The 12,720-nt window shown below is 37.0% G+C and overlaps 2 protein-coding genes and 1 long non-coding RNA gene across 8 annotated transcripts in view; 1 reads left to right on the forward strand and 2 right to left on the reverse strand.

Moving 5' to 3' along the window:
* LOC103508249 (iron-sulfur cluster co-chaperone protein HscB, mitochondrial-like) overlaps positions 1-12,720 on the forward strand; it is a 49,783-nt gene that overhangs the window by 32,345 nt on the left and 4,718 nt on the right. For 5 of the 6 annotated variants that reach the window (XM_017443676.2, XM_017443675.2, XM_008472782.3 and 2 more), the window contains one exon: positions 273-424. The gene's annotated coding sequence lies outside the window, so the exon portion shown is untranslated. Of the gene's footprint in view, positions 1-114; positions 211-272; positions 425-12,720 lie in introns of those variants that run through there. The other variant, XM_026822887.1, reaches the window with a different exon arrangement.
* LOC113467012 lies at positions 2,173-4,276 on the reverse strand. The gene is made up of 2 exons (XR_003391240.1): positions 2,727-4,276; positions 2,173-2,600 (listed from the first exon to the last, which is right to left on the reverse strand). It is a non-coding gene; the product is annotated as an uncharacterized LOC113467012 (long non-coding RNA).
* LOC103508256 (putative phosphatidate phosphatase) lies at positions 6,031-12,084 on the reverse strand. The gene is made up of 6 exons (XM_026822895.1): positions 11,691-12,084; positions 10,819-10,999; positions 10,075-10,230; positions 8,072-8,129; positions 7,592-7,768; positions 6,031-7,229 (listed from the first exon to the last, which is right to left on the reverse strand). Exons 1-6 carry the CDS (start codon positions 11,872-11,874, stop codon positions 7,134-7,136), a joined length of 852 nt encoding a protein of 283 aa, XP_026678696.1. The 5' UTR covers positions 11,875-12,084; the 3' UTR covers positions 6,031-7,133.

A 12,720-nucleotide genomic window follows, 5' to 3' on the forward strand; every position in this document is an offset into this window, starting at 1 on the left:
TAGGATTTTTTTTCTTCTTCATTATACCTACCCTGAAAGCTTAGTATTAGACATTCTGAATTGCTTACACCACAATGTTTCATGTTGTTAAATTTGATGCTTGTATTGTTTCAGATACCACCCTAGGTCTTCAGAGTGCGAAGCTTCTTGGTTTGACTCCCTGCAGATATGGTACATTACCTCATGGACTCGGAAGATAAAGAATGACCATCCAGTAGAGGATGTTAGAGAACAGACTGTCCAGGATGATTTCATGTTACATGTGTTTTCAGATACCACCCTAGGTCTTCAGAGTGGGAAGCTCCTTGGTTTGACTCCCTGCAGATCTGGTATATTAGGTACCTCATGGACTCGGAAGATAAAGAATGACCATCCAGTAGAGGATGTTAGAGAACAGACTGTCCAGGATGATTTCATGTTACATGTGAGTAGATTTTATTATTTACATGTATAGCTTTCTTTTATGAACAGATAGAAGGTTTGATAGTCAGAACTGTAACTGCTTAAGTCCTATTGTCCAGAAAGTGAAGAGAGAAGGAAGACAGTTTAGGAGAGAAGAAAAAAAAAATCAATGTAGCTACCTACGTATAAAAGGTCAATTCTCTCTAATAAATATCAATAAATAATAAAAAGGTCAATTCTAAAAAGGGTATGATACTTCCTGAGCGATTTTTTGATTTTTACTGTAATGAAATCATAAGGTTTTTTTTTTTGACGTCTACATTTGGCTGGATTTGTTCTGGCTTAAAATCCATTTTTAAAATTTCGATATTAGATTTAAAATTATGAGCTAGGTATCGATTATTAAATTTCAAAATCGATATGAAATGTCGATTATAACAATATTTGTCGTGGAAGGATTCAGGAAGATGTTGATATTTTTGACAATGTTTTTGAAGTTATAAAATACTTGTCAATAATGAAGCGTCTTTACCCTTCAAAAAAGGTGTATAGCCACACGCTATGGCAAACTGGGGTATGTTTTCATTTTGGAAAATTGACCACTGCTCCTATAGAAACTGATAGGAACAGTGGTCAAATTTCAAGTGGTCAGTTTCCCGAAAGAAAAATTCACCTCTACCCAGATATATGGTTAGTCTTCTAGGGTCAGAGATCATCCTGACCCTAGAAGATTAAGATTATCCTGGTCAGATGGATTGGAGCGTTGAGGAAGTCTTCTGACTAACACTATTAGGGTATTTAATATACCAGGTAGATACTCCAGGGCAAAGATTGGATCCTAGGCAATAACTGTCTTGAATTTTCATATATTGTAGAAAAATACTGAGATGCTCGGGGAAGAATGACTTAGGGTGCCTGCAGAACAGGATTTCAAGATGAAGCATATTCAGGCGGAACATCCGGAAACAATTCAGGTGAAAATCCAGAAAGAAGCACACGCAGAACGAGGTTGAATATTCCAGAAAGATTTCCAAGCTGACCATTGACCCTGCACCTTCAGTTTAGGTGACCTTGAGTCAACCAATGAGCATCAAGTCATCTCGATGAACTGGCTCAAAAACAAACAAAAAAAAATTGTTCTTGAAAATTTTTCCTGAAACATTCTTTCTGAAATTTATCTCGAAACTTCGGAATGCTTGGTTGCAGCTGCGCGTTCTCATAAGAATGTGTACGTTTGTTTTTTTTCATCTCGAAAGCCTCGTTCTGCGGGTACCCTTAATAGTCTGAGCGAAATACTTTGACTAATACTGTGTGCCGTGTCGGGCTAGTCTAAATCAGCCTTTATCTCAAGGATTAGATTAGGCACGGGTCACACGATCTTGGAAGTTAGTAGGCACGGGTCACACGATCTTGAAAGTTAGTAGGCACGGTTCACACGATCTCGGAAGCTAGCAGGCGCCGTTCACACGATCTTAAGGCGACGTCTTGTCCTCGACTTCCACTTCTGTAGCAACGGCCTCCCTTGGCATGTAGACCGGCTCACGAAATTTTTACAAACTTTAGGTACATAGCTACAGTAAATCAACACATTTTGTTGCACATTGCATATTCAATTAATTACCAGGCGCTCATACAAATGGTATTTGGACAAAAAATCTACATGGATCCCAATTATGATCGACAATCTGATGGAAAATATAAAAGTCCGATTTTGGGACCTCTTGAAAAAGATAAAAAGAGATTCCAAAGGAAAAAGTGCAGCGGTACATAGCTACAGTAAATTATACCACATATTTTGTCGCACATTGCATATTCAATTAATTACCAGACGCGCATACAAATGGTATTTGGACAAAAAATCTACAGGGATCCCTATTGTGATCGACAATCTGATGGAAAATATAAAAGTCCGATTTTGGGACCTCTTGAAAAAGATAAAAAGAGATTCCAAAGGAAAAAGTGCAGCAGATAAAACACATGGAAATTATCCCCATTTTTCGGCGGATGTTCTACTTAGTGACACACCCTGTGTTTTTTTTTTTTCTTTTCTTTTCTACTTTTTTTGTGGCTTTCTTCTAAGTGGCAGGCAGGGTTCTCCTGGAGGAACTCTTCCGCCCAAAATAAATAAATATTATTAATTTAAAGATTAAACAAATATTTTCGTATATCAAATGAAATAATAAAATAATACCTAGTAGCTGTACACGTATAATAATGGACCTGTTTTGAAGACCCCAATGTTCTTATGTTTAGAATTTGATTGGGACTGGTAATAATATAGCTGCAATGAGCACATAAAAGACGAATATTTCAAGGGATTTAACGTACTAGCTGTACACGTATAATAATGGACCTGTTTTGAAGACCCCATTGTTCTTATGTTTAGAATTTGATTGGGACTGGTAATAATATAGCTGCAATGAGCACATAAAAGACGAATATTTCAAGGGATTTAACGTAAAAATAACATAGAAAATTACTACCGCTATACATACATTAGTAATAGAATGTAAAAATACTTGTTTACGAGGTTAACTTAAGTACTGGTTCTGAGGCCTTTCGCCATTCAATTTGAAATCGAGGTGTGTAAAGAGTAAGTTATTAAAAGGAACTACTCTTTTGGACTACTCAGTCAATGAGTCAGATCCTAAATGTAACTCTCTTCAGGCCTTCAAATCCCTGTAGGTATCACACACAAAAACCCCGCTCTGAGGCTGAGGTGTAGGGGTAAACAGCCCTAAAAGTTGAGTTAACCCTTTCACCCCGACTTATTTTAGGACCAGAATATTTCATTTCTTCTGATCAGGTATTATTATTTGGGCTATAAATAAGGCCTCTACAAAGTTCCATGTCCTCCTAGGTCTCCTTGGACTACTGAACAAAAATCGATCTGGAGACAAAACCAGACAAGTTAGCCAAGTGAATTTTACTGACGCCTTAGATCACAAAAGAAACGTTTGAAAAACACTGAGAACGCAATTTTTCTATAGGTCTGGGATGATACATATATCCCACTTTTAAAAATAATGATTCTGAGGGACGTGTTGTCCCCTTAGGGGTGAAAGGGTTAAGGTTATATGAATCTAGGATCTGAATCATTGATTAGATTACTGGAAAGAGTAATTCTTTTTTACAACTCATTCAATCTTTACAAATATCTAACTTGAAATGAACACAATCGAGTGCTTAATTAACTCAAGGTTTACAATCACCTGGTAAAATAACTGACTGACAGATCCAAGAGTCAAACAGGTAATAATAATACATTCCATCAACAAACAAATATTGCACCTTTTTAGACACATATTCTAACGTTAGAGATAGGTAGTAAATAAAAAAGTGTAGTAGCCTAATTTAATTTAACATTAGTAAGGTACTAGAAATTGCATAGGCTAAAGCTAAATAATTAAAACTATTTGATAGGTAAAGCAGTGAATTGTGAAGATCGCAACTCCAAAATCATATTAGGGGTGTATTTTTTCATGCCATGTAAAGTGAGTAAAATATATTCATCATAAATATTACGTATTCTTGAGAGTTCATTGCAACGGTCAATACATTAATTAGACTTACTTTATCATGGACACTCGTTGCTATCTTGACCCCCTACTGGCGGGACCCCCTACTATATGGGACCCCCTACTGGCGGGCATTTACAAGAGGAAAACAGCTGAGAGAAACACAACAATAACAACAACACCAACATCATCTCCCGCACAACAACGAGCTGAAAACGACACCCATGAACTATGAACAAAGTGTTCGAAAATTAGGGATTTTTAATGTTTTAACGTTTTTGTGACAAATTCGGTATATATTTTTTATTTTATTGTAAGATCTGTGTAACGTTTCGTTTTCGTATCCTTCAGTCTTCGCGTGTTCTTCCGTCTTTTTTCTGTGTACTATTACTGTCTACCGCGGCTGTTCTACTATACCTAACCTCTTCGGCTTTCAAGTCTATAGGTCTGGGATGATACATATATCCCACTTTTAAAAATAATGATTCTGAGGGACGTGTTGTCCCCTTAGGGGTGAAAGGGTTAAGGTTATATGAATCTAGGATCTGAATCATTGATTAGATTACTGGAAAGAGTAATTCTTTTTTACAACTCATTCAATCTTTACAAATATCTAATTTGAAATGAACACAATCGAGTGCTTAATTAACTCAAGGTTTACAATCACCTGGTAAAATAACTGACTGACAGATCCAAGAGTCAAACAGGTAAAAATAATACATTCCATCAACAAAGAAATATTGCACCTTTTTAGACACATATTCTAACGTTAGAGATAGGTAGTAAATAAAAAAGTGTAGTAGCCTAATTTAATTTAACATTAGTAAGGTACTAGAAATTGCATAGGCTAAAGCTAGATAATTAAAGCTATTCGATAGGTAAAGCAGTGAATTGTGAAGATCGCAACTCCAATACACATATCATGCCATGCCATGTAGGGTGAGTAAAATATATTCATCATAAAATGAATAAAAATGAAAAAAAAATAAAATAGGTAAGTAAAAAAAAGTAAAAATAAAATTACTTAAATAAAGTATATACATAAAAAAATACACCTCGTCAAAATAATATACTGTGTAACAATACGAAATAAGGAAGATAGAAAACCAAAGGTCCCAATAGAACATATTCATCATAAAATGAATAAAAATGAAAAAAATAAAATAGGTAAGTAAAAAAAAAAGTAAAAATAAAATTACTTAAATAAATTATATAGGTACATAAAAAAATACACCTCGTCAAAATAATATACTGTGTAACAATACGAAATAAGGAAGATAGAAAACCAAAGGTCCCAATAGAACACTAATGTTAAGCGACGTTGAGAGATGACAGGTGATCATGGCAAGAGCATTCAAAGCTATGCCGAAGCCTAGTCTACATTAACACGAAACGACACAAGCTACGGATTAATTTAATATATCATATCCTATCCTAGCAAAGAAGAATCAAGAGTATACAACACACGTATAAATTTATCGGTAAAAAAGAAAAAAAAAGTCGGTGTTCGATAAAACAGGCTGGTTACTGGTTAAATCTGTAATATTTTTCTACACATGTAGCAGAAAATAACTGAACACTTGATTAAAGTATGGTGTATTTCATTAATTTATTGATTTTTAATAATAAATAAAAAAAAAAGTAATGTGGGGAAAATACTTTGAATAGGGGAAATAATAAAATCTGAAAATAATTGAGAAATTTAAAAAAAAAAAAATGCATGAATTTTTTTTCATGCTTCCCAGACCATCGAGCAGCAAGGTCCCCACCCGAATGCCCACCCAAAGTACTTCACTTTGTCAGCATACTGAAAAAGCTTCGAAGTGGGAGTAGTAGTAAAGTCAGAATAATGGGGGAAACATTTCCCCTATACCGATTTTCTTAGTCAAAGCTCTGACGCTTGCGCAGAAGAAGTTTCCCCCACTAGTAAAAAAGAAAAAAAAAAATCAATGTAGCTACTTACGTATAAAAGATCAATTCTCTCTAATAAATATCAATAATAAAAAGGTCAATTCTAAAAAGGGTATGATACTTCCTGAGCGATTTTTTGATTTTTACAGTGAAATGAAATCATAAGTTTTTTTTTTGACGTCTACATTTGGCTGGATTTGTTCTGGCTTAATCCATTTTCAAAATTTCGATATTAGACTTAATATTATGAGCTAGGTATGGATTATTAAATTTCAAAATCGATATGAAATGTCGATTATAACAATATTTGCCGTGGAAGGATTCAGGAAGATGTTGATATTTTTGACAGTGTTTTTGAAGTTGTAAAATACTTGTCAATAATGAAGCGTCTTTACCCTTCAAAAAAGGTGTATAGCCACACGCTATGGCAAACTGGGGTATATTTTCATTTTGGAAAATTGACCACAGCTCCTATAGAAACTGATAGGAACAGTGGTCAATTTGGTCAGTTTCCCGAAAGGAAAATTCACCTCTACCCAGATATATGGTAGTCTTCTAGGGTCAGAGATCATCCTGACCCCAGAAGATTAAGATTATCCTGGTCAGATGGATTGGAGCGTTGAGGAAGTCTTCTGACTAACCCTATTAGGGTATTTAATATACCAGGTAGATACTCCAGGGCAAAGATTGGATCCTAGGCAATAACTGTCTTGTATTTTCATATATTGTAGAAAAATACTGAGATGCTCGGGGAAGAATGACTTAGGGTGCCTACAGAACGAGGATTTTAAGATGAAGCATATTCAGGCGGAACATCCGGAAACAATTCAGGTGAAAATCAAGAAAGAAGCACACGCAGAACGAGGTTGGATATTCCAGAAAGATTTCCAAGCTGATCATTGACCCTGCACCTTCAGTTTAGGTGACTTTGAGTCAACCAATGAGCATCAAGTCTTCTCGATGAACTGCCTCAAAAACAAAATATTTTGTTCTTGAAATTTTTTCCTAAAACATTGTTTCTGAAATTTATCTCGAAACTTCGGAATGCTTGTTTCTGCGCAGTCTCATAAGAATGTGTACGTTTGTTTTTTTCATCTTTGTGCTTCATCTTGAATGCCTTGTTCTGTGGGGCACCCTTAATAGTCTGAGCGAAATACTTTGAATAATACTGTGTGCCGTGTCGGGCTAGTCTAAATCAGCCTTTATCTCGAGGATTAGATTAGGCACGGGTCACACGATCTTGGAGGTTAGTAGGTACGGTTCACACGATATCGGAAGCTAGCAGGCACCGTTCACACGATCTTAAGGCGACGTCTTGTCCTCGACTTCCACTTCTGTAGCAACGGCCTCCCTAGGCATGTAAACCGGCTCACGAAATAACTCCGACACGTAACGTGCCTGAAACACAGAAGGATATAAGTAATTTAGTAATGGTTTAGGTCAGGCATAGGCCGTATTTTATTATGTGACTTTTTTTTATTCAACCAAGAAGATTAAGAAGGAAAAAAAGGGGGGGGAAATCTGGTGTGAACATCACACGACTTTCCTTATCCTATTGATTGATGCTTATTTGGTGTTCTTCTATTGTAACTTTCACAATATTTCTGACCGTTTAGTCAGTATAGCTGGAAACCGCCAAAAAGTGGTCGAAAACTTCAAAAAGCGGTAAAAATACCGCCAACCGCAGCAGCACCTATCTCATTATATTACTTCTTTCATATAGGATGAGGAAAGTAAAAAAATGGAAGGTGCTCACTCACCACAAGGAAAGCAATGACAGCTCCCAGTATACTTCCGGCCAGCACATCACTCCAATGATGTTTGTAGTCGGAAATTCGAGATAGGGCAGTAAACCAAGCCATGGCCAGGCACAGGAATTGTATGGTGTGACGAAGCAAGTAGGACCCTCGCCATGTCATACGTGCTTGCAGGTACATCTGTTATAGAGGAGGATAATTCAATTATTTTAATAAAGCCTTTTTCTTCTTCTTCTTCTTCTACATCTTTATTAAGTTAGTTTTGAAGGGTAGCGGCCTTTAAGTTTTTTTTTTAAAGAATTTTGATAGAGGGAGCTGTAATCGCCAAGATTTTATCGCCCCGAAATCGAAGACAGAAGGACGACAGGAAAGGATAAAGCCAGCCGTTCCGAGAACAAACATCCGATCAGGATAAAATCCGCCTCGGGCGGGGATCGAACCCGTGACCATCCTTATTTTAAACAAAAAAGAAAAATATCTTACCACAGTGTATACCATCGTGTAGACAGCGAATGATGAATGTCCCGATGGAAATGATAGTCTGAAATCAAAACAAGAGACAAGTTAAAGGTTTGTGCTTTTCAAAGCAAATATTTAAGGGCAGTATTCACTCCGTTTTTACTTGGTGAGTGTTTCCAGATCACTGGGAGTACATTGTTGTTATCAGTTCAAAATGGAGTCTCTAGCAGGGTTACTCTCTAGAGTTCTAGACGGGTTACTGTTATCATAATTGGAAAAAAGTACTTGTATATAGAAGGTAAGATAAACAGAGAGATGAATAGGTATAGATACCTATAAAAAATAAAAAAAAAAAATAGGGTGCGGGAAGCCTAATCGAGTGAACTGTGGCACCCTATCACTATTTTTTTTCTCAGTATAAGTACATATCTACTTTTTATCAACCATACAGCCTTGCCTGTGACTTAAATGTACCTACCATGGTTCAGATAGTGGTCAAGACGCTCGCCTGGTTAACAGGAAGACGCGGGTTCGATCCCAGCCGAGAGGAAAACATATCCTCAACATTGTTACAGAAAATTTGACCACAAAATTAAGGCAGAGAACGCCTCTGGCGTTAACCTCGCCTAGTGGTTGCCTTCCACTCAAGACTCTATTAGGAGTATTAGGTAGATACCTATTATTACGTAGCAGTTCTCACTTGTTCGGAAAAAAATCTATAAGTTCATTTTGTGTCGTTCGGAAAAAAATACGCATGTGTTACCGCAGAGCCCATATGTGTACGCACCAATGCAAGATTCTTTAGAAGTCATACTGTCATACAAAGAATGGAATGATGAACTCATAAACACACCTGTATCTGTTACTCAGGTATCACATTTAAGTCAACATTATCACATGAATTCTGTCTCACGGACACGGAAAACAAGCAGACGAATTGAAATTGAAAGTGACTTAATCAAGAGAATGTATTAATATTACGTATGGTAATAATAATAATAATTATATTACGTATCTAATGTAACGTTGTAATATTAATAATATTAGAAGATACCTTAACATGATGTGATATCATTGAATGAGTCATCGTATCAGAGTATCAGTGACCTCAACCTTATGAGACTACATAGTTCCCCCTGCAGCGAGGTTATACATTCAAAAATGAAACAAAAATACTTCATGAACATCTCACGACACTACCTATACAGATTTTTTTTTTTTTTTGCTGCAATTCATTAACATTGGAGTAACGGTTAGCTGTATTCTGACCGAATGTAGCCTCTTTTTGGCAGTTTTCAGCTAAATGGTTACAGATATCAAAAAATTTATGAGAGGAGACCCCCAAAATCATACCTAAAAAATCCAGCGAAGCATAATTCAATAGGATAAGGAAAGTTGTGTAATATTCACATCAGATATTTTTTAAAAACTCTTCTGCAAAAAGTGGGGTTTTTTGGAAGGGGGTTTCCCAGCACCTAAATGGGAAGTATTGTGTCTCTTCTTGCCCATTGTTCCATTGCTACGAAATAAAAACGATCTTTCAGACCTTCTTTTAACTTTTCAGCAAAAAAGTGTCAAAGGGGTTTTTTACTTTCTATTATTTTCTTTTAAATACAGAACTATTTTTCCCTCAACTCACCTAGAGTCGTGCACCTTCTTGGCCGAAGTCCCGGTACACTGATAGTCCTCGATATACCGCCACCGGTTCTCGGCCAGGTTGCTTGACTGACTTTTGGCACTTTTTGGCGATTTTCATCTCTGCTGACTAACCAGTTACAGATATTGAGAAAGTTATGAGAGGAGACCCCCAAAATATTATCTAAGAAATCCAGCTAAGCATAATTTAATAGGATAACATACCTACTTAAGAAATCCAGCTAAGAATAATTTAATAGGATAAGGAAAGTCGTATGACGTCCACACAAGATTTTTTTTTTTATAAAAACTCTTCTGCAAGAAAAGCGTGTTTTTTTTTTCCTTTTTTCTAAGGGCTTTTGGAATACATAGCTATTTTTTCTGTCACTCACCTAGAGTCGTGCACCTTCTTGGCCGAAGTCCCGGTACACTGATAGTCCTCGATATACCGCCACCGGTTCTCGGCCAGGTTGCAGTCGACGTTCGGCCGACAAATGTCGATAAAGTGCGGCCTCAGGCGGCCCACCAGATATTTCCCTATATCGATGGGATTTTATCCCCAAAATAATTTGAGCACCTGCCTCGGTGGTGTAGTGGTCAAGACGCTCGCCTGGTAAACAGGAGAGCGTTGGTTCAACCCCAGCCGAGGTATGGGATTTTATCCTCATATAATTTGAGAATTTCACCACAATAATAGTAGTAGCCTACTGCTGGAGTAAAGGGACTTTTCAGTCCAATGCGAGCTTCCAATTCAACTGGTGTTTGTTCGATTTCGATGAAATCCGGCATTACTGTTCAATATAGATATAAAGTTAATTTTCTCATGAGAATTTGGACCCAATCAACCTTTTGGGGGGCTCCGTCAGAACCTTTTTTTTTTAATTTTATTTTTTAAACGGCTTTCTTTTAAGTGGCAGGGTTCTCCTAGAGGAGCTCTTCCACCCAACCACAACCTTTTCAATCTTGAAAATAATTTCAATGTTGAAAATCATTTCAAAATCTCATTTTAAATATAACCATTTTCACCAAGAAGTATGCTATGTCTCTTTGGCAACTCTAACTTTGGGTTTGGGCAGTCCGTCAATAAATTTTATGGGTTGTTCCTCTCTATTGAACACCGAGAGCCAAATAGGCACCCTCTTTCTGAGTTCTCCAGTCCACTTACCGTAATGATAGGAACCCCAAGGCCCACAAAATACAGCACCCTAGACGTGACCGTGGATTCCTTGTATGGATGTCGAATAGATTCATCGTCACAGAAGAAACCTCTCTTGTATGGATCTCCTAGCAGATAGTAGCCGAGAACCGGGAACCCCACTGCAACACAAAACATACAACCGGGGTGGCATCAGTTACTAAAATTCTATTCTAGATAATTAATTAAAAATTATTCAGAAGCCATGACAATGAAAAAGAAAGCTCCTTTTTGCGTTCAACCTAACCTTATAATAACACTGGTCTCTGCTCAAATTGTGAAAGCTCCTTTTTGCTTTTAACCTAAACCTATAATAACACTGGTAGTAATTATTCAGAAGCCACGACAGTGAAAAAGAAAGCTCCTTTTTGCGTTCAACCTAACCCTATAATAACACTGGTCACTGCCCTTTTGTGACAGCCCCTTTTGTAGCAATTTCCCATTGACGTGACTTCTGAACAAGTACCAAAGTGGGTAAGATAAAAGGATTTTGGAATAGTATAGAAATGGTTTCAGGCGATGTCCATCTCCCTTGGCGAAGAGTTATTGTAGAAGCATCTGGGTTCTTGTGCAGAAGTCACGTCCGTGGAATATTGCTATCAAAGGAACTGGCACAAACGAGCAGTGACCAGTGTTATGATAGGGTTAGGTTAAACGCAAGAAGGAGTTTTCACAATTAGAGCAGTGATTAGTGTTATTATAGTGTTAGGTTAAATACAAAAAGGAGCTTTTCTTTTCCACGGACGTGACTTTTGCATTATTACCAAGCATGTGAACCCTCTCCAGTGAGCAATTTGCACTGAGTTCACTTACCAATCACAGTAACGGTTAGCCATCCCGTTATCAACACCCCTATCACAATCCTAATATAGGACCACAGGCAATCCTCGCTGTCACCATCACTACTGTTGACTTTGTATCGAGTTACACGAGTTTCGGACTCCATAAGCAGAGGTGATACTTCATTCAGATCTTGAGAAAAGTGACCTTGCAGCATTTAAGTAAAGTCAAACGTAGCTTCTTATAGCATTGAATTAGGTAGATTCAACGGTAGCTTCTTGCTTCTCAACGTACATATTACGGGAAAGTCCGGAAACGGTACTTGTGCAGAAGTCACGTCCGTGGAATATTGCTACCAAAGGAACTGGCACAAACGAGCAGTGACCAGTGTTATTATAGGGTTAGGTTAAACGCAAGAAGGAGTTTTCACAATTAGAGCAGTGATTAGTGTTATTATTCTACCAGACTGGAAAACCGGGAATTGTCAGGGAATTTCACGGAGACTGGAAAAGTCAGGGAATTCTCAGGGAATTTCTCAAAAAATTGACAAAAATCCAAAAAAGTCAGGGAATTTTTCAAAGCCTAAAAAAAGAAGAATTTTCGGTCCATAAAAAAGTTTGGAGAAGAATTCGAGAGGACATATAGAATTAAGGAGATTTCTTATCAATACAGTCGCTTCAGCAACATTTGTTGCGATTAAATCATCGAAGGCACGCCACGAAGATCTAATAACGAGGTCAAGAAGCACGTATTATTAGCACAAAAATATTAACATGATTGGAACTATAAATAATGGACAGTATCGCAGCCTGAATTTGTAAAAATATTTAAAGATTACACTGGATACAACAACGATTTAACAGTCCTTAATGCAGGCAAACAACATGAGACTCTTGAATTTTAAAAACTAATGAAATGGACGTTAAACTTCAATTCAACTTTTCAAGATCGTTATGAACTTTCCAATCACCAAAACATCATCATGACCAATCACGCACTATTCACAATCTTTATCTTACTATCACTTAGAGTACGCAGTTATCTTTGATTTTTCACTCGTATG

The sequence above is a fragment of the Diaphorina citri genome, unplaced genomic scaffold, assembly GCF_000475195.1.
Source record: "Diaphorina citri unplaced genomic scaffold, Diaci psyllid genome assembly version 1.1 scaffold380, whole genome shotgun sequence".
Classification (NCBI taxonomy): Eukaryota; Metazoa; Arthropoda; class Insecta; order Hemiptera; family Psyllidae; genus Diaphorina; species Diaphorina citri.

What these genes read in the sequence shown, in the direction of transcription:
- LOC103508256 (XM_026822895.1), bottom strand. Translation starts at nt 11,874, where the DNA reads ATGCTGCAAGGTCACTTTTCTCAAGATCTGAATGAAGTATCACCTCTG. An exon ending in AAGAAGGTGCACGACTCTAG is followed by an intron (nt 8,130 to 10,074) that starts GTGAGTGACAGA and finishes TTTTGATTTCAG; the next exon opens with ACTATCATTTCCATCGGGAC. An exon ending in CTGTCATTGCTTTCCTTGTG is followed by an intron (nt 7,230 to 7,591) that starts GTGAGTGAGCAC and finishes TCTGTGTTTCAG; the next exon opens with GCACGTTACGTGTCGGAGTT.